Source organism: Pezoporus wallicus, unplaced genomic scaffold (assembly GCF_028554395.1).
Source record: "Pezoporus wallicus isolate ANWC-B61680 ecotype Strahan unplaced genomic scaffold, APGP_CSIRO_Pwel_v1 contig_5785, whole genome shotgun sequence".
NCBI lineage: Eukaryota > Metazoa > Chordata > Aves > Psittaciformes > Psittacidae > Pezoporus > Pezoporus wallicus.
In genome coordinates, this window is record NW_026641150.1 from 6,069,784 (window position 1) to 6,091,985 (window position 22,202).

General features: G+C 40.6%; 1 protein-coding gene across 4 annotated transcripts in view; it reads left to right on the forward strand.

The window, feature by feature from the left end:
- AFF3 (ALF transcription elongation factor 3) overlaps positions 1 to 22,202 on the forward strand; it is a 322,024-nt gene that overhangs the window by 128,396 nt on the left and 171,426 nt on the right. For 3 of the 4 annotated variants that reach the window (XM_057422167.1, XM_057422168.1, XM_057422170.1), the window contains exon 4: positions 17,424 to 17,468. The exons of the other annotated variant lie outside the window; for it this stretch is intronic. In XM_057422167.1, coding sequence (XP_057278150.1) covers positions 17,424 to 17,468 — 45 coding nt within the window. The remainder of the gene's footprint in view (positions 1 to 17,423; positions 17,469 to 22,202) is intronic. 4 annotated transcript variants of the gene reach the window in all.

Consider the following 22,202-nt stretch of genomic DNA (forward strand, 5'->3'; position numbering starts at 1 on the left):
TTAGATTCTCTTTAGGTCTTTAGGTTCTCTTAACTCAATTACACCAATGCATCACTCATTTCTCTCTGGGTTTGCAATAGATGAAGTATTGGTCTAGGGCCATTTTTTGAATCCCTGGCAGCAAGACGCTCTACATGTACTTACCTCTTTCACAGCTGGGTGGTTTCATTGTAACCCCTAGTGTCTCTCTCCAACATTTTGACCTCATAAAAGCATAATGTCACTGAATACTGAGGTTTTATGTAATTCATTCTGAAGATTGTGGCTTTTAAATCTTCCATATGCAGTTTAATAACAGCATTCTTGTCATCAGGCAAACTTTGCTTTCTGTTAATATTTCCGTCTTCATTTTGCACACACACAAACATATATACACAAAAAGTAAGCTGAAGATGATTTATAGAAGCATTAGAGAAAGGTAAAGAGAAGGGAAAAGGCAGAGAACAAGGTAACTGAAGACTAATCATACGAAAACCAGACATGCTTCTGCTGCTTTTTTCCATTCCTGTTATATTTTTGTTTGGATTGGCTCCAAAGAAACCCTGTTCCTTGTCACTCTTCTTGTTGCGCATGTGCTCATGCATAAATTCAGGTCAAGTATGAAACCTCTTTTCTGCATTCCTGGTAAGAATGTGTAATGTCCTTATCAACAGATAACAAGAAACCTGAACTAGTTTAGCTCATGACCCTGGCTTTTTTATTTTTTGGTGGTTTTGCCATTACCAAAACTGTGGTGTTTGATTAGTTGTTAATGTATTCAGCTCAGTAAATTAGAGCTGCTTGAAATTTCTACTAATCCTTTTCCATTGAGGGTTTCCCTGGACTAAGCGATGCTGAATAAAACAAAAACCACATGCACGCACAGGTTTCTGAGATTTTACGGATCAAGTATAATTTAAGGGGCACAACATTTTTAACTGATTTTTTTTTTTTAATTACTGTACCAAAAGCACCAATGAATAAACAGTGTTTACTGCAAATGTGCTTTGCTTGAACTTGGCTATTAGAGTATACAAGGCTGAGGGGTTATTTTGCAATGAAAGAATGAACCAATATATAAGGATAAAAGTAGAAAAAAGGTTTAACACACAGCACAAAGATGTTTTTGAATGAATCAGTCTTTGCTATTTAATTTACATTTTGAGGGCTCATTAGGATGATGAATGACACTGCTGGAGAATAAAACATACTTCCTGAACAAAAGAAAATCTCTGTAGCCTAATAACATTTTATGCCAGCACTTACATTTGTCAGAAGTGGATGCTATTTATCCCTATGATTATTTAAAAATCATTTTTATTGTCCTTTGTGCTGTGTCCTCTTCTGGGAATTTTAATTCAGAGTTTGACACCTACTTATTAACTTCCATGAAGTATGCAGTACAGAGGCTTGCACTATAAAAGAATTCTAACCAGCCATGTTTATACTGCCTGCAGCTGTATACAAATTAGCTGAGTTTAGATTCATTTCTCTTATAAATGGGAAGAAAGTTTGAGTTGTATAACCTTTACCACCTCAGCAAAGTAAATGTGAGTTGAGTATGGCTGGCCTGGGCATACCAGGAGACAGCAATTAAGTCAAAAGAGCAAAGAGAAGGAATTTATGGCATTAATGCCATGAATTAGGAATCTCCATGAGTTGGAAACTTCCTATTTCATGTCTCCTGTTTCTTCCTCTGGAAGGATGAGGGTGAAATAGGAATGCTGATGTTTCATACTTCAAGCCCATCCACTCCTTAATCAGTAAATAATGACTTGCTGTCTTGCCTTCTTCAGTGCTTATGCATGCCTATACTCTAAAGTCAAAGGTATGCAAATACCAGAAAACAGACTTTCTCTTGAAAAATGTCAAAATATTTTGGTAAATTATACACTATCACAACAATTGTATCTTTATAGTTTATCTTAGAAGACACACTGCTTTTGTATCAAACATTACAGTTTAGACCCTTATTGAGCACAAACTGGAATTCCACCTACATTCACTCTTCCTGCAACAGGTTTGGTCAGCAGCAGTGATATCCAACCTTGAAGGTGAAGCAAGTCAAAGATTTCATTTGCCTTGCTGGGGGAGTGCACCAGTTGCTCAGTTAGCTGTTCGTGAGAGCATGTGAAACAAGATGACATACAAGTTTGCTTTGTTCATTGTGATATGAGGTGGGAATATCTGATCTTGTTTTCCTTCCCCTTTCCAAAGCCATCATCCATGCCTTGCATGGCATCCAACTGACAGTAAAACAGGTATCAGTATGCAGGAAAAAATTATTTCCTTACATCTAATTCTACAGATCTCATGTTGTTTTTTCCACCAGCAAGGTGGTGTTCATCATCTGGAACGTGAGATCCCAATTTTAGTTATCTCTTTGATTTCTAAAGAAACTGCTAGTCAGCCTCAGCCACCAGTATATTTCGTAGCTTTTTGCTGTTTCATATTTTGTGGGCAAAGATATTATGGGAACATTTTGTAACACAGTGACCTGACCATGTCCAGGTAATGGGTGGACAGTCAGAAACATTTGGCTACTTTTTCTCCCAAAATGTGCTAAAAGTATTTCTGGGCACAAATGGCAGACTGATTTTTTGGAAAGCTGATACTGAGTCCTTGTAGACCTCCTCTTGGAGGCACCTCGTGGCCAGACCCATTTGCTGTGAGTGAAATCCCTAGGGATACTGCTTCAGCGTTGTCATGGTTTAAGCCCAGCCAGTAACTCAGAACCATGCAGCCGCTCGCTCACTCCCCCCCCCCCCCCAATCTTCCTCCCCCTGTTCCCGGAGGGACAGGGAGGAGAATCAGAAGAGTGTAGCTCACACAGGTTGAGATAAGGACAGTTCAGTAACTAAGGTATAACACAAATCACTACTGCTACCACCAATAATAATAGTGATGAGAGAAATAACAAGGGAAGAGAATACAACCGCTCACCACCCACCGACCGGTACCCAGCCCAGCCGAGCAGTGATCTAGCCCTTCCAGGTAACTGACCCCAGTTCTACATCCTGGACATGACGTGCTGTGGTATGGAATACCTCTTTGGCTAGTTTGGGTCAGGTGTCCCGTCTCTGCTTCCTCGAGACTTCCCCTCCTCCCTGGCAGAGCATGAGACTCAGAAAGTCCTTGGTCAGAGTACACATTACTTAGCAACAACTAAGAACACTGGTGTTATCAGTGTTGTTCCCAGGCTGAAAGTCAAAACCACAGCACTGCACCAGATACTAAGAAGGAGAAAAATAACTGCTACTGCTGAACCCAGGACAAGTGTGCACCATGCTCTGTCTTCTGTCTTGTGAAGGACTGAGCAAGTCTTTAGGCTTGATTTGGAAAAGCACAGGTCTTGTGGACAGGTCTTTTTGTTTTCAAAATACCTGTTTTAGGTTTTTAAGGGACTTTTTTAGGGTTTGTTAGGACTTTTTCAGTTGGTAACCTAATTTTGTGGGGGAATTATGTTCTGCCTGACTAAAATACTTCCAATCCTTTAGGCTACAAAAAGTACTCTTTATTATCTAACCTAAAAATAAATAGTGTTGCCCATATAGAATTGTAGCCATATTCCATATCTAAAGTTGTAAATGCCACTACATGTCTGGATGTACTATATTACATATGCATTGGTTTACATGCATGCTTCTGACCGTGTGTTTATAAAGTGCTACACAAGCCTTCATGGTAATGTGCATGCATACAAGATGCAGATTATTGCAGACTGTTTTCAATCAGGACATCTTCATTTAATCCTTTCCATCTGATCACATGGCAAGATATGCCACTTTCAAAAGTGACATCTTTTGTGTTGGTAGCATTGATCGGGTTCTGGACTGTAATGAGACACAAATAATGGATGACTTTGGGTATGTTAACATGGCAGTCTCTGATATGGTTGGTGCTTGTACAGACTAAGGGGTCTGATGCACAGGTGGGCAGAGATGAAGAGCTCCTGCCTCTGCTGCAGAGATCCATAAACTATTTATGCAAATTGCCAGAATCAGTGCTAGTTTATTTTAATATGCCAGACTGTAAACTGTAGCAATTCAGCAGCTGCTATGCAAGCAGGGACTTCCAAGAGAGTATCGGTACAGAGAGATAAGGATGGAAATGTAAGCTTGGCTTCTGTCTCATTCTTGCTGTTTTTTTCTTCTTTAGCTTAGAGGTAAAGATGCTCTGGGTGGCAAATGAAACAATATCACACTTCTGCAAAGGTAGTGGGCTTTTTTTCCATTTTGTAATTATTTTCTAAGAATGAGTAATCCCATGGTTTTCTTGCATCTTGAATTTATTTATAGAGTGATCAACAAGGTAGCTTGGGCTGTGTGAGTGATCGCTGTTACTCTACGAGGCGGAGACCTGTGGAAGTGACTTGTGCTAATGGGCTGCTGTGCCTATACAGTCTGCCTGGATTACGTGTTACAGGCATTCAGCCCATAGCTGTTGCCTAATTTCCCATCTGTGGATATTTAAAATCCTGTTGTGTTTATAGCATAAATGTATATAAAATTTAAATTAGGCAGGGACCACTTTTTAATGTGGATTTTTCCACAAGCCCTACGGCAGAGACATCAGTGACCAGCCAGTTCCTGACTGCCAGGGCTGTGCCTTCCCCTGCACAGAAAAACAGCTAACAGTCTTTTCCTGCAACCCTTGCTAGAGTATCTTATTTCATAGCTGTATTTCTCCAGCAGAAAAAGGATCATGAAAAATAGAAGGTTTTGCCAAGAACATTTCATTCTGTTTTTCACAAAGTACCTGTTGCTGCAAATGGTACAGGAGAATCCATGCTTTGATGGGGTTTCCTTGTCCTCTACCTGCCCCAATATTTAGCCGGGCTGCAGCTGACTTAGAACTACGTGTGCAAATAAAGCATGCAGGAAATGCTGCTGGAAGTATGGTGAGGGAAAGGGAGCCAGAAAGCTGAAGGAAGCCCTTAAAATATGCATTCTTTTTCATCTTCTTCATTCCCCTCTGGCATTATTACCTAATGTCCCTACATGGCAATATGGGCCCATAGATAAGAATCAAAGCCTAAGACAAGCTTTGCCGTTCTCTCCAAGAGCAAGCAGCACATGAAACCCTGAACCCTTCACCAAAGAGTTAATCCTCAGTGGAATGAGCCACTCATCATTCCTTTTATAAACAAACAAATAAATAAAAGATACAAGGATTTGATCTGTTTAATACGCATTCTCTAAACCAGAGTGCAGACTAAACATAGTAATCTGATGATTGCAAATTATGCAGTCCTATAAACAAAGCATGACAATTGATGACAATGTGGTATCATATATCATAAATGCAGGGCATCCTCTCTCATCCAAAACAAATAGTTTGGAGTATTTCAAACCCATAACAAATATATTTAATGCAGATCACTGTGAAACAATGTGTGTTTCTCTGTTTCTAATGCTGTATACAAAAGCCAGCCAAGAGCTTTTTGTGTTTTATGCATTATATTCATTTATGCTGCCAATTCCACTTACTCTTCCAGTATTCTGACTCAAAAAATCAAGATCTAATGTATTTCAAGCAACGCTTGATGCATGCGTGTCTTAAAACTATAGGGGATGGTTTATAAAGTAAATTATGAGACTTCAGTATCATTCCTGATTTTCAGATAGACTTTTAGCTCTCTAGTTAAAGTGTTGATCACAACCTTTATATTGTATCTGTAGCTTGTTATGCGAGGCAAATCAGCTGCCATTGTTACCAATGCTGAAAATCTCTTCTAGTAACCCATGATAGGTTTATTACATAGGAAGCTTTGATCCTCAGGACTCAACTAAGATATTCAAAGTTCTTATAAAGGTATCTTAGAGTCTGCAATACAAATTCAGATGTCTGCTGTCAAACGACTCCTATTCAGCAAACCTGTATGAGCCACCTTTGAAAGTGAAACAGCAAGATGACACCATTCATAGCTTGACTTTTGGAGAGGTCTTTGTGCTCCCCTGCCTTTCAGAACCTGACAACTCGTTCCAGGCCGTATCAAAGTTGCATAACAGAATTTGTAAAAAGCTACACAGAAGGGTTTAATGTGTTGAGAACAAATAACTTCTTTGTTGATATCCACTGCCAGATCAAAGAGATGGAGGGTAATAGGCCCAGGAGTGCATTACCTTCAGTTGCACCGGGGAACAAAAGAATAAAATAAAACTGTGAAAGGCAGCGGAGAACAATAAAAAAGGAAAATACTAACACGTTTGAAGGATTCAACGTCCTGAAACATGAATAAAAGCTACAGAAATAAACTCGTCAAGATCACATAACAAAAGGTAAGCATGTGGCTTCTCATCTCAAAGGCTTTCAACTGTACTCCTGTTTTCTGTATGTGTTGTTTTAATTTGGGGTGCCACAAGACCTTCCAGTTTTAACAGCGACAGAGAGCTGGCTTTGACGCTTAAAAAATGCAGATTTGTTGTACTTGACCTAGATGGAAATGTCTATGAGCTCTAGCAGGATTAGAGATTTTTCTCTCCATTTAGCTTCCATTTAAAATGAAATTGAGCTACATTGAATATTTCTTCTTCTAGAGACAATATATTTCTTCTTCTAGAGACCCATTTTTAAGTGGAGGATGGCCTCATCTGCTCAATAAAAACCATAAAACCAAGAGCCAGCTCAAACTTTTGAGGCTTTCCAATGAAAGCTTTGGAAATCAAACCCAAACCAAACCTAAGGGCAATCTTAACTTTCTGAAAAAACTCACAAATCCCTCTCATGCAGCATAATTCAGGTTTTGGTCTATAACCCAGTGAAAATTAAGCTCTATATCACTGTTCATTTCTTCCTTATATTTTCTCCCACTGTACTGTGTGTTGCACATGCATGAATGCTGGTGCATATGGGATTTAGAAGCGTTTTTTGCTAGTAAGGCTCTTTGGAGACCAGCTCTCTGTAGGCACCAGCCAGAGCTTTGTAGTCCATGCACCAGTCATGCCCCTACAACACTGCTCTGTTATAAGGTGACTTGTTACTCATTTTCTATTTTATGAAGAAAACTGCTAACAGACACTAAAAAGCGGTTACTTCCTCTCAGTAACATGGCCCATAGTCGTGATCTGTACAGTTTTGTATTTGTGGGTTTTACAAGTGACGCTCCATTAGCCTTTAGCTGCGTGGGAGAGCTCAATGCAAGCGGCCTGGGAACTGGCAAATGCCTAATTTACTGGAAGGACAAGAAAACACTTTCAAAGATACAAAATCTGGAAAAGCTAAGGCCAATTTTTCTTTCAACTTTCTTTCTATATTTTGCTGTTAGTGGTAACTGTGACAGTCAAAAAGAAAATCAGAAAGCATTGAGACTTTCAGATGCAATACTCCCTTTAAAAAGGGATAACTTGAGAATATACGGAAAGAAAAGGGAAAGCCAAAAGAGAAAGGGCTAAGATAAATTTAAGCCAGCTTTTTGTGCTCCAACCCAAGGGACCAGTGTGGCTTCCATCAAAAAAATGCCAATTAGTAGCATAAAGCTACCTGGGAGTTGGGAGTTGCCTACAACTTTCCCTAAACCTGGGACATTTTTTATTCCCCTGCTTCTGGTCTTATGCTTGCCCAAACAGGAGGGTGCTGGCACAAAGCCCTCAGGAAAGCAGTGACAAGTGCTGGGCAGCTGCCACTTCTTGGGGCAGATGGTTTTACAGATGTGGAGATATGCTGACTTCTGGAAGTGAATCCTCTGCAAGGCATAACAGCAGTGCCTGGTTCCTGTCTAGCTGGCCGAAGGGCTTTCCATCCCTCATCAGGGAGGACTGATATGGGTCTGCGGTGAATTGACTGGAAAACAAATCTTTCAGTAGGATTTGGGAAAGAGGGGACAGGAAAAATAAGGAAGGTATTTGCTTAATCTGCAACTTTATAGATTCTTTAAATGTATTGATTCACATATTAAGGCTACAGTTGTTAAGATTTGACCTTTGCTTTGTTGGTTTAGGCATTTTCAGGAATCTTTTGCAGAGGATTTTTGTGGTGTATATATACATATATATATTTTGGTACCTTGATGTATACATGGTGTCATATACATTCTTAACTGGAAGGAACTCACATGTCAGAGCCCTAAGACTTTGCAGCACTGACATTTTGTTTGAAATTTTATGTGTCCTATTAAACCTTTAGAGAGTACTATTTTCAGTAGCTTTGCATGAGTCTGCTTCTGTCAGTCTGTCAGTGACCACAATATGGCTGGATTTTTCTTTTGACTTTCAGTAATGCTGAGAGCACAATAGAGCTCTGCCAAGGTTTTTGTTGCAGCTTGGAGAATTGTGCTGTTTATCAGCTTCCATGTGGATTTGAAGAGAATCCACCGCAGCTAACCAGAAGCATCAATACATTGATTTAAAGATGCAGATGCATAGAATTATTCATCTTCATTGATAAAGCTTTGCTTATTGAGTAGCAAATCATATTCCTCGTGGGCCAAATAGGTGTCCAGGTTATTGCCATGACCAGAATATTTTTTGCAATCTTAGCAATGAGACTGAGCAGTCATTCTCAAGCCAATGCACATGATGCTCTCTTTCTTACATATATTGGACTTCTGTTTTTTTTAACTCTCAATCCTGATCCATATTTTCCGTGAAACAATTGTATTTTGTGCAAATCAGGCAAAGTAGTGCAATGCAAGTGTCTCAGGCCAAAATTAATTCACTTTAAAGTCACGCTCCAGAACAGAAAGGAAATACGCTTCAGCTGTGCCCAGGCAAGGCAGAAAAAGTGGTTTCTCTCTGGATTTGCAAATAGGTTGTTTAACTCTGCTGGCTTTATCGCCAGATGCTCACTGGTCTACCTATACTTCAGCCCTGCTTCATCAAGGGTTCTTGATGATTGTTACCCTCACGAAAGCAGCGAAAGGATGAGATTTTTTTTTTCCTGGGGAAGAGACACAGTCAAAGCCAAAACTGTCACATGTGAGTGACATCCTTGGATTAGCAAAAGGCTTTAGCAGAAAGCAGAATGTTACTATGGGCTCCACATCATGGGGCCTGTTATCTGTTAAGTGTATATCAGGTCTCAGTCTCTAAAACAGAGAAGGCAGCTTTCAGCAATAGGGATTAATGGGAGGTTGTTTCTCCCTAGGACCCAGGGGTGTTTTTTTCAGATCTGTGTAGCAGCCTATTGTGAGAAATAGCCTGGTATTACCTTCTGGGGATACAGGCTGCTGCTTAGTGTTTTGGGTTCTCAGCTGCCACATGAAGATCCTGTAATCCCTGTGAAAGGCAGACCCTCTTTGGCCCTAGTCTTTGGGTGGGGTATTGAATAGAGCACCATCTTTGTTATCCACCAGAAACCACCCTTGTTTCCTTTATCCAAACCTCAGCTTTGATAACAGGATGATCACCCGGATTTTTAGTAGCATTTCAACGTTAATATCTTTCCTTTTGACTTAATAGAGATATTGTTCAGATGATGATGTTTTATCAATATTGAATTCCTTGTGCTAGGATCCATTTCTTCTTCCTGCCACCACTGCCCAAAGGGTAGATTTTTCGCCATAAGCAGTTTCTAAATGAATGTAAATAGGCTTTAAGGAACTCCTGATAGATGTGACTCTTTCCATCAGACACTCATGGACAGGGGCTTTCTTCCATCAAGGGCCTTTTGTGGGAGAGATTTCTGCGAAGCTGTGTACTATAAAATCTCCCATCTGTAAGAGGTTTAACCCTTTCTGAGAAATAGTTTGTAATCACATAACCTTTAGCTCAGTGGGAATAAATAGCAATCATCATTTATAAACAGTTCCTCTCATTATGCACCTATTTATGGCATCTTTTATAGCTTGCTAATTACAAGCACACAAAACAGAAATGTTTGGAGTTAAATAATGTAAACAGGGATGTAATTGATTTTCATTTTGAATAGTTTTATTGATTTATTGTTAATTAACATTTTAAAAGGATCTCTTGGCAAAATAATCCATTTAATTTATTGAATATTATACTAGCTGATGGTAAATTCATACTGAAATGTCACAAAAAGATTAACAGGTTTGTAATACTTGTTTTTCCATCTGTTGCTGCTATATGGGTGTTATATATTCTCCCCAAACAAACGCAGACAATATATTGCATGCAATCGATTGGTCTCAGTCCAGCTTCTAGCGGACAAGTGTCCACATCACTAAAAATACCACATTCCAGTTGACACTAATTGGCCATCTGTGCAGCAGGGAGGACAGGCATCTAATCGGCAGAAAAGCTGATCTCTATTGCTCCCAGGGCAGGGTCTTTGAGTCAGCTGTTGAAGGACTCTATAGGCTGAGTGGAGAAGCCAGTATCTTTGCTGAAAAGCCTTTTCTGCTGCAAAACCAAAAGACTGTGGTGTCCGTAAAGGAAACTTTCCAACAAATAGACCACTGTGTCAAGCAAGCAGTCACTTAATACATACAGAGCATGCATACAGTGCTGCAGAAAATGTGGTATGCTGAAGGCATTTCCAGAGGTCCCCACTGGCTTTTTCCAATTCTGGGGTGGGAAGAGGGGCTGTGGAGTCTGTTCAGGGAGGGTTTGACAACATTTTGGTGCATGCCAGTTACCTTCAGCTCCTGTTGACTTCACTGAAAGCCAAGGTCACTTACTCAGCACCTCCGAGGATTGATTATGTAGCAAGGAGTAAAATTGTAAGTTGCAATCTTCATTATTACCATCCCATTATATTTTTCAAATGGGTAGCAAGAGAGTGTAATCACATCAGACCTTGTTTTTCATTAGTGAAGAAAAACATTAATACACTGTGACATGGTATTGATTTGATACAATCAATCTTTCCCAATAACAATAAAACCTTTATATTTTATTAATAAAACAATGCAGTTCTTCTCCATTACAGCTCCTTTTTATTGTTCTGGGTCACAGTGTAATTCTGGCATGTTTGGATTTTTATTTTTATTAATATAATGTAAAAGCCTGTAAATTTGCTCCACTGATCTTCCAGTAGGTTCCATTTGAGTCTCCCAAGCATCTTTTATTACATGAAATATTACCAGTGCAGCTCCAGTCATTGATTGTTTGATGGCCCTCAGGAGTGGAGAGGGTGGGGACGTTTCAGGCAGGTTCTTGGCCTTTAATTCTCTTGATAAGTTTGTGGTGTGGACACTGAGCTTGGACTTGAACCATCTCATCGCTCTGAAGATGACCTCTCCACACATGGCTGGACACTGTACTTCTAAACACCCTCCAAAATGGGTTGTAGTTGCCTGACCTCTAGTGAAGCTCTCAGCAGCAATCCAAATGGTCGCTCTTCAGCATCACCTCACTTTCTGACCCTGGCCTTTCTATATGTAGTTCAGGTCAGACATTAGATAGGCAGGAGATGTTTCAAGCTCTGGGGCAGATCATGGGCATTCACTGACGAAGTTGTGCTCTAATCTCATCTTGCTGTTACTTCAAGAAAAAAACAAACAATAATCAAAAAACATAAACCAAAACCAACAATATGGTGAATGCCTTTACTTATACATCCACAGTAAATCCATCTTCAAGCCTGAACATCAGAGGCAGAATGCTTCAGGCCCCTCAGGTCTGCATATAGGCCAGCACAGGCTAAGGCTTGTTGTACTCTGGATTATGGCTTTATAAACTCCTCTCAGCCTTCCTTCTCCGAGGCTCTGCTCTCCAAAAAGCTGCTGTCCTGCCTCGGTTGTGAGAGAGCTGCTGATCAGGCTGTTCTGAGCCAGTATCACTCATCAAGAGCAAAATGTACTCTTGTGAGATTACCGTCTCCTTTCTGTTGTGCACAGCAAGTCTGTTGGATCGTTTGGCATTTCTCTCTATCTACAGATATTTTTGATTCATCTTCTTTGATTAGCCAGAACATCTCCCTGTACTTAGTACAAGAGTGGGTCATCATGATATTCCAGTTGCACTGAGACCCTCAATTAGTATAGCCAGATACTTTCATTAAAGCAAGCCTAGATGACTTTCATCACTTGCTCTTTATTAATTTTTTTTTCTCTTGAAATAAAATCTTTGTTAACCTTTCTCCTTTTCCCTTTTGAACCAAGAACAATGTTGCAAGATCCCATGGTAGGAAAAATAATCCCACAGTAAATATGAAAGCTGCATTTCAAAAGAGAATGGTCTTATTAAGGGTAACAGTTTATTAACAGTGACTGTAAATTAGATGGATTTAATAACTTTAATTAGTGCAACACTTTCTGACACAGAGCTTGAGGAGAATTCATCTATTCATCCCTTCTCCCTCCTGCACGTCTGTGTCCAAGGAAGCAGTAGCAATTCCTCGTAGTAAAAACGAAATGGCTCCTACTTGCAGAAATGAGAAGTGCAGGAGAAAACTACTGTATCAACAGACCATGGCCACTTGCACTCCAAATCAGAAGTATGGAATAAGCACAAGTGCAAAGTAAAGCTTTTAAATATCAAGAACAGAAAATTAAGCTTCCTGAGCCATCTCTTCATTTCTCTTTCCTTGGTGTAACCCTACCTGCTTGCCTGCAGTCTCAGGGAGAGACAAGGAGTCTTCTGTGCTTAAGGGCTGTGAAGTGCACAGTTTTTAACCAGGTTGAGGTCTAATCTTTTAACCAGCTCACCTTTCCTAAGGTGTAGAGTCTTGCCTTTTCTTTCCAGAGCAGTGTGGGTTCAGCACAGCCATCCCATAAAGAGCCTTTTGGCAGATGTAGCACATATAAGGAAATCAACAAGTTAAGCTCTCAATGTCAAAAAAACTTTCCTGGGCATCTGCAAATGATCTCTCAAAAAAAATACCTTTACCTGGCTGTATTTCCACAGAAACCCCAGAAGTCACCTGTCTGGTCTCGGGCACATCTCCCTGTTAAATCTCAACATTTTATTTCACGAGTGAAACTTTGCTGGGGGCAATGGCTCTTCACACCCCAACAGACAGTGGCCACAAGTACGAATAAGTACAAAGTCAACGACTCAATACTTATAGTCTTCATACTGGAAGTTCGTTTCTAGCAAATGGATTATGTAGATAATGTTATAGGTGCGTGCGTGTGTGTATCTCCATACTTTTATGGTCTTGCCTCACAAAGAAGCATTTCTAACATGCCTTCAGATCAAGGTCCATCAATCTGGACTTTTTTCCCTTTTTTCCTATTTTTTTAATCCTGTATTTAGGTTATTGTCTGCAAAGGTTCACTGCCGGAAGCTTCCCTTCTGGCCCTAGAGGAATCCCACAGCCCCACCTTAAGGAATGTGGTGCAGTGCCTGTGCAGCACAGGGAGGTGGAGACCTGGCCTGGGGGCAGTGATGGTACTTGAAGGGTGGAGATGTGGCAGCTGCTGCCATGCCGCTGGTTGCAGATGACCGGCAAGTGCAGATTCCATGTTCAAGTGCTGACAGAGCCAGCCTGGCTCCCACTAATTGGAAGAGGCTGAATACATACCTTGGCCTTCAGAAGATCTTAATCATGCCTAATTTATACTGGAGAAAAAATCCAGTAACTTCTGGAGACTTTGTAGGAACACTTAGCACAGTCTAAATAATAACAGCACCAAAACCTCACACCATAAAAATCTCTTAGACTAAAATGGAAATAGATACTTGCAGAATATTTTTCTTTCTTTCCTTAACACAAGGATTTGAAAGGAGGGAGAAACATCACAGATGATAGGCAATTCCTTTCTGAGAGGTTTCTTTATGTATCTCCGTGTGAAGGCTCTTGGTAAGGGAAGAAAAACTAATGCACTGAAATAAAATATGTACAGATGTAGCTTTTTGAAACGACATCCCATTTCTCAAGAATCTGATGTAGCCTTTAGTCAGTCTTGTTTCTTACAGTTCTCTGTGCTTTGCATGGTAATTAGCTGCTTGCGTTATCAGCCACACGATGCTCCCGGCTATTTCTTCAGCAGCTACTGCCGTTATCCTCAGCGGCAGCTCCTCTCATCCTCCTGCCAGACTGTATGCCAGCCGCATGTGTGTGCAGATGTTTGGTGTTCTTCAGGCTGCCCTGACTGAGGAACGAAGGTAATGGGAACAGCATTGGAGAAAGAAGAGACTGGAGCCCACTTCCCGCAGCAGCTCCCCGAGACTTGCCAGTATTTCACTCATGGTTCACTGGAGGTTCAGTGAGGTGAATTTGTTATGACAGATCACAAAATGCAAGGGGAGGCAAATGACCTGGGTTCATCGGTATCAGAATAATAGCACCTCCTTGGCTTAGTTGGAAACAGCAGCCTCAAAACCTTTATTTTGTTTTAATTGCTTAATATACTTTTAAAGTAGTTGAAACATTTATTGCACAAGTATAGTGTGGCATGCAGGCTATTGAGAGGGTGGAGGGAGTGCTTTGCGCAGATTGCCAGCGCCACCGACATCAGCCTCATGCAGGTGCTGCGTCATGCAGCCGGTACGGATGCAATAGTGTCTGGATCAGGCTAGTCCACTGATGCAAATAACATTTCACGTGCTCTGTGGTATTTGTTGCCTGCAGGTAATGCAAACTCTCCTTTTAATTCAGATTTCAAGAAATATTTACCAGCTTTGATATCTTTTATAATTAAAATATGGCCATGAATTTAAATTCAGATTGCCAGATTCCCTGGCAGTGTGGGTTCCTCAATAATGTGAGTAGAGATGAGGTGAAAAAGAGCTTTTAAAATGAGAATGAGAAGTCTTTTCCATACCAACATCTACATACACTTTTCAGACGTACCTTAGGTCCCACAGTTACACTCTGCATTGCGTTATATGATACCATGATGAAAAAAATCACATGGTCCCAGGCCATATGAAATTGAAGTTGCTTGCTTTGTGTAGAGCATGGTCTCTTGAGTTCCCCACCCTTATTCTAGAAAGTTTAGTATCAACAGTAATGTAAGACCCTTAGAAATATTCAAAGCAAAAATAAATTATATATGGCACTAAAAAGATAAAGAAGAAAGAGGAAAAGTTAGAAACTGAGTTTTTTTTCCAAATATGGTTTCAGTTTTGCATATCTTGTCTTTGCTTTTGTGTTTACAACCTTTTTTTGCCTTTTGAAAGGCAGTGTAATGATTTTGAAAGAGAGATGTGAATTTTTTTTTTTTTTATTCCCTGCCCAGAGATATGATGTGCCAGGGAGAATAGCTAAAGTTTTAGTTCTGTGGTAATGGGAAGTGCCACTTCTTGATGATGAGTATTTGATGAGTGTTATTTCATTACACTTCAAGGAAGGATATTTAATTTTGTAACAGAAGCTTGTTTCTAAACCCAAGTCTGAAATAGTTTATTGCCAAATTTACCTTCAGTAGTTTTATCTCCTCACAAAAAGTGTCATTTCACTTTATGTTCAAAGTATTGTATGCAGCATGAGATGGTAAGTCATCTCATCCCTCCTTCTCTAAGATGGCAATGGATTAGCATACAGAACTTGAGGTCAGGCAATAAAAATCATTGCTATGTAAACAAGGCATTCATGAGGAGGGATTTACACTCTCCATTGTTGTTACTGGGATACCAAGTCATAGGCCAGGGTCTGGGGGAGAAAAGGGAGAAAATGGAGGGAAACCCACAGACAAGAGGTAAGTTAAAATTAGCTAATACGGTTTTTAAAATGTTTAAATACCCAAAGATTGTTGTAGTGTTTCTGTCTGTCTTTTTAGCTTCACTGGCAGCGTGAACTCTTGCACTTGCACCCTGCTCCAGCAACAGGAAGGTTGCACGTGGTGTTGTATGGCTCCTCGGAGGCAGGGCTGAAATCAGAACAGGGCTATCTGCTCAAGGCTGCAGCTTCTCTTCAGCATCTGTAGTTCAGATATGAGTTACTCTCCAAAGACTGACTTTATAGCATCCTTACTTCCTTTCCCTTTGAAATCAGTGGCATAACTCCTGGTGAACTGTAAAGCCAATGGACTGTGTTGCACCAAAAAGAGTTAATGCGATTCATTTGTTTAGCAGTCAAGGGCCATATTCAGTGCAGATTAAATAAAGCGCTTACTACTTTCTATGAATTGGCATGAAATAACAGCCACAAAAAATTATGGAACATGAATTGTTCCCTTTGCATATGCATGGCTGTCATACTTCTGACCTTGATTACAGATGGTAGGCTATAAGAAGATGTGGATCCAGACCTCCTCAGTCACTCAGCTCAGGCTGGGGAGTGACAGTGACAATATCCAGGAGCAGGACTTGCACAGACTATCAATTTTTGAAAATGCCTTGTGATTTTTTGGGTAACGAAATGCGGAAGTGGTAGAGAAGTCTGGTTTCCAGGTCAGAAGAGCTCAGCACTTTGGAAAATGAAATTGCTTTGATATTTCTCCAGGTGGTCACCTGAAAACTCAGGTTTTTTTTCTGAAAACAAGAGGCAAAGACCAAGCTCACCTCCCTGCTAGCTCTTTGTGGACAGTAATTAATCATATTGGTTTTGTTTCCATCCCCTACTTCCCATGTGGGAAGAACTCAAGCCCCAGTCTTCTGCTTTTGAGTTAGTTTGTTTCCACAAAAGGAGGAAAACCTTTCTTTGAGGAAATGTCAGGGAATTTATCATGGAGAAATAAATCCCAAGAAAACTTGCTTGATGCATCAGCCACCTGTAACCTGTGGAGCTCTGTAGGAGACAGGCACCCTGTCAGCACCAGTACCTCCATCCATGGTGTGCCCCTCTTCCCTGTTGTGCTGGGCAGCCCAAACGAACTGTGGGGAGGGAGCAGACAGGAAATGGGGGCAAGGTATGGTGGACTGGTGTCTCACACTGTCTCATCTTTGCTGCCAGAAGTTTGGGTCTTAGTGAACAACCAAGCTGAGCATGCAGGTGAGGCACCAGCTGGATGGTTCCCATAGGGAAATAGCTGATCTACCAGATCTTTTATTTTCCCTCTCCAGAATAGCTCTGGAGTAAGCCATCCCATTCAGGAGAGCTGAATTCCCCTGTGCCCTCAGTGCCACAACATACAGGTGGGTTTAGGGACAGTATTTTAGGAAATGGTAGCCTTCATAAGACTTGTGCTGCCTTGTCCATGCTCAGTGTTGCTGCCTGTGTTGCAGTCTCTGCATCACTCCCGTAAGCATCACAGGTGCCACTCACCACCTTATATACTGTCACATAGACAGTGGCTTTGCAGTCTTTCCTGAACATAGGATGCAGAGAGATGTTATTTATTTAATGTAAGTAAGTGCACATGTTGGATCTATGTACATGCAGTAACTGTTTTGCTTACACTTACTCATATGTAGTACAGCCAAAACAGCAGGAACCGCACCCAAAAGTGGTGCAAACAAAATCCTATGAATTTCTACAAATATGTTGCATTCATGTAAACACTGCAAATATTACATCTCTCTGTTGTGCTGATGGGGAATAATTTGAGAATTTCAAGCACTGCAAGTTTTGAGATGCTGGAAAGACTTGGCCTCATTTTGAAAGTGTAGTTGAGGTTCTAATATATTTCATGTGACAACCATATCCTCAAACCTGCTATTTGTTATTTCGTTTTAAAACAGAAACAAACGATTTTCTCATTTTGTTTACAGGACAGTGGAGCTGGGGATAACAGCTGCGTTGAAGAAATATTGCGGGTAGGAGTCCTTAACAAAAAAAAAAACCCACATTTTTTTTCCAGTGCCATTTTGTTTACTCTAAAAAGACAAGAGAATAGCAAGGATATTGCAATCACTGGTGTTAAAAATATGAGTCTTTTAGGTTGTCATCTTTCTAAGGAAAAAGTAGGCAAAATTATTTCCTCATGAAAAATAATTGAAAAATCTCTGCAAGCAACCTTTCAGAGGCTCTGGATTTCACTGCTACTCTGTGCCAGTACGGCTGACCTTCATGCATGCAGAAGCAGATAATGGGATAAATTATAAACTGAAATGTACAATGATGTTTCAGGTTTACAAACCATGCAAAGTGCATGTTTCCATTAATCATGACTGTCAAAAATCTTAATTTTGAAGGGAGGTCTAGGAAGGTCATTTTCCACCTGGATTTAATTAGAATCCATTATGTAATGTCATTATGCCTATTATGTCCATTATATGATGACAATGTGCAAAACCCATAGTTATTTCCATATTTCATTATTATTTCTTTTCTCTTAGTAATTTCCAGTTTATTTTCATGAAGCAAATTAATACACATCCAGACAGATTTTGGCTTAAATCAACTTAGGCATTGGTTATTTTCTGAGGCAGACAAATTTACAAACAATTAAACATTTCCATATATTTTAACTAGTGGGGTTTTCTCAGGGTTTTTTCTCTAAACTGATCATTCAATAATTCACAGTGCTTACAAATCCAGTATAATAGTGATTGAAACACCAAACAAGGTAGATGAATGGTAAAACTTCCCTGTTACTGCGTGCGCTTCCACCTCCTGCATATCCACTACCCAAATATTTCAGACTGTTTATAAATTACAGGGCTATAAATATTTGGTTTAGAGATTAGTAGTGCATTAAGCGTTGTTCCTAAAGGCATTTCTCCATTCTCCCTGAATATGTTAAATACAGCTTTTAATTCTTTGTCCAGTTTAAGTTTATTGATGGGTGATGATGATGTATTGCTTACGACTTCACTGGCAGAGCTTTTACTCAGCTAACATTTACAAAGTAGGGTTTTGTAGGGCTGAACTGCATATTAAAAAAGCCTTAGCCTGAGTCTCTGCTGTTCTGTTACAAATTAGTAGCAGATACCATGAATTCATCTGATGTGATGTGAGGCCTATGCACCCATTTTTTTATGCAAGGCTTTTAGAAAGAAGAGTCAAAGAAGCTGATCTTCCTCCTTAAGTTGTGCAATATGGCTTGTGCAGTTAGGCAAAAAATGTAGAAGAGACATGGTTCCTTCCACACAGAGGAACATGGATATGTAAGGAAGTGCAGCTAAGAAGAAAAATGCACTGTATGAGTAGGGATGGTAAGGTGCATCTCCAAACCAGTGAACACAGTTGCTGCGGTCTTTATTTTTTTTTTTTTTTTTCCATTGAGAATATTCCTTAAGAAATATTTTTGCAAAGCTTCATGATGAAACATTCAGGACATCCTCAGATGGATAATACCATTTTTTTCCTGAGGATTCACATATTCTTTCACTTTCATTAAAAACGGAATAAAACAACACACAGCTCAAAAGCCATGTTTTGCATCAGTGGCTCACTATCTGCTGAGGCTTAGCATGGCTAAAACAGAGACTGTAATGTTTTCATCCCCTGGCTCTCGTTCTCACATGGATCCTCAGTCTTCATGGGTAACCTCTCAAATCTGCCCCTCCTCCTGGTATGCAGCCTGAGTTTCACTTTCTATGCTGAACTATGTCAGACTACATGGAAATCTTGCTGAATGTTACTCAACAGCATTTCTAGGTGAAGCTCTTTATTAACAAAGGTATAAATCTCAGCTCCAAATTCTCATTGCACACCTTGGCTGCTGCAACATCCTTTCCTTGGTTTTGACAAGTACAGTGTTACCCACCTCCATTCATGCTGCTGTGCAGATCATTTTCCTAGCTTGACATCTTGCCCAAAGACATTTGTCTTTACATCTCACCACTGTCATCTTCTCTATTGCATAAAATACAGCTATTTGTCTCTGATTTTAAGGTGTCAAGTCTACCAGACCGTGTTAACATTATCTCCCACTTGAGCTTACCTGGTGATGCCAATGTCCATGTCAATGTTGCAAAGTTTTACATCAAGTAACTTCTTCCATGCTTACCATCAGATCTGGAAGGAGCTTTGAACGCTTTCCAAGTCAGCTCCATACCTATCTTCAGATCCTCTCTTAAGAACCATCTTTTTCACAAGGACTGTGGAAAACCAGTAGTGAGGTCAGGCTAATGCCACTGTTTCTTATGCTTAAACACTGCTGTCACACTTGTCCTTTGTAGTGCCTGGTCAGGTCAGATATATCCATCTGCTCTACTTTGTCCTGAAAAGTGAACTTCCTGTGTCAGGGAACTGCTGTGTACTACAAAAGTAGTGCTTGGGTACTCTCACAATACAAATCTGAATCAGCAGTGGTTGTTGTTAACGATAATTAGTGAAAACAACAACAGTAATAATGTGCCATTGCTACTCACTTTTCTAACTTACTGGCATCCAGACTTTTCCAGCCCTCTCTGTGCCCAAACAAAAACTGCAAATTAGTTTTAACACAAATTTTCTGTTTTTTCTGAAACAGACTGTTTATAAGGAATGCCATTTCCATGTTTTTGCTGGAGGTGCTGTTTGCATTGTAGAGCCACAGTTTAGCTTCTTTTCAGGGAGAATATATGCAGTTCTCAGACAATGAAAAGCCACAGGAGCTGCAATCCTTGTGTTCACCTAAGAAAAGATGGCACACTGAAATGTGTGGAAGGGCCACTCTACTGTATGGAGATTCAGCAAAAGGAAGAAGATGCTTAAAATTTATCTCTTTAATGAACGCTGCAACCTATTTGAGCTGTCTCTTGCACAACACGAAGAAGAAAACATCCTCTCTTTCTAGATAGGATAGAGTGTTCCCTGCACAAGTCAGGCTGTAGTTTTTCCAAGGGATAGGTACTGCCATGGCACATCCGTGTTTCCCTGGTCAAGACCAAGGGCAGTAGAAAGTATGTCCAGGTCTGCTTCATTTGCTTCCCTGCGTTTCCTTCCCCCAGCAGGTGAGAGGAGACAAGCGCTGGTTTGTGCACAGATCTTGTCACCCTCTGGTTTCAGGATACAGCCGGAGGGAACACCTGGACCTGGTCCGCAAAATCAGTTTAGGCGTACCTCTACAATCACCAAATCTTGTTTTGCATTAACTGTGACAAGAAATTTATAGTCTTTGTGCTGTTTGGTGCAACGCGGAGTGCAACGGCTTAAGTCTAGCCCTTTTTTGATATTGTTTTACCAAATGTATCAGAGGTCTGTAGATTTTGTAAATTGATAGATCCTTCTGCACAAAACTGCAGCTTCCAGGGAAAGCTCCCAAGAGCTGAGACACAGAACTGCTTCCAGTCCTGAAGGAGGCTGATTAACAAGACAGAAACCCTGTCGAGATCGGAGCTGTTGTAAGGACTCCTGCTGAGTTTATAATCACTGCAGGAATCCTGAACCTTATCTAACCCCGTGCACTAATTTATAGCAACTTCTTCAAAGTGTAGTGACTTCTCTGTCCAGCTGCAGGCACACACGTTGAGGACAGAAAAAACTTCTAAGAGAGCCTTCGATGTAAATAACTCCAGTAAGACCAAGTTATAGATGTAATGTCAAATTGAGAGAGGAAAGCATCTTTACTTGATGGTAGCTGTAAAAGACAGTTCCTTGTAAGCTTCTGCATTGCCTGTGGAGGACATGGTAAAGAACTTTGAAGTGGAAAATAAGAGTTAAAACTACAGAAATATCCTTTATTCCCCCATGCCCAGAGCAGTTGCTGCCTGAGTTCCTGGGACACAGCCAAAGCCGACCTAGTCACTTCCTCTCTAGAACGCACATCCTTGCTAAGCAGGATTAGTAATTTTGGCTGATTTCTATTTGATGATTTTATTAGTGTGTGCAAGTGTGTCTTTTGTTATGAGTGGTGGGGTTTGGAGTAAACATTTATTTTGCTGTAGTAGCTGCAAAACATGGGAGCAGCAGGAGTCCTGCCTCTCCACTAAGTTAACTGTTGCAACCAATATCAGGTGTACTTTGAGAATATTTGCTATGGATTTCAGGAGAAAGGGAGTGTGTCAAGTGCAGACAGTTCTTGGTTTGTAAGATAAGTGGTTGGAGATTGATCTGGCTGTTCTTACACTCTTAGCTGCAATTTTCTAGAGTTGTGGTAGATTTGTTGAAAGGAAACCCACAGACAAGCTGAGCTTTTAATTATTGAAGATATTGCTTCTGAATTTCCTGGGTTTTTTGTGTTGACATGAAAGGTGTCGTTGAACTGGGAAGAGACAGACACAGTCTGAGTGGCTTGCAAACAGTATTTGGCTACAGGATGCAGAGACAGCAGGAAGCTGATGGAGCAACACGAATGCAAAGGGGCTGGAGGAAAACCAAGCACATCCAGTTTACGCAGAAGCAGCCACCTCTTTTGGGATGGTATGGAGCAGTGGGGAGACAAGATGGGGTGTGGGATGGGGGACAAATAAGTTTCTTTCAAGGAAGAAAAAACAGATGGGGAGGCAGTGAAAGTACTGAATCTCTAGCTGTGAACGTCCCTTCCAGTGAAGGACAACTTTTCTTGATGCCCCTAGCCTCCTGACCGGGGGTGAGCACCTCTATGTGCCCTTGCAAATAGGTTGTGACACCCCATGGCCACAAGACATCCACTTATGAGAACATGGCATTTTAGTTGTGAT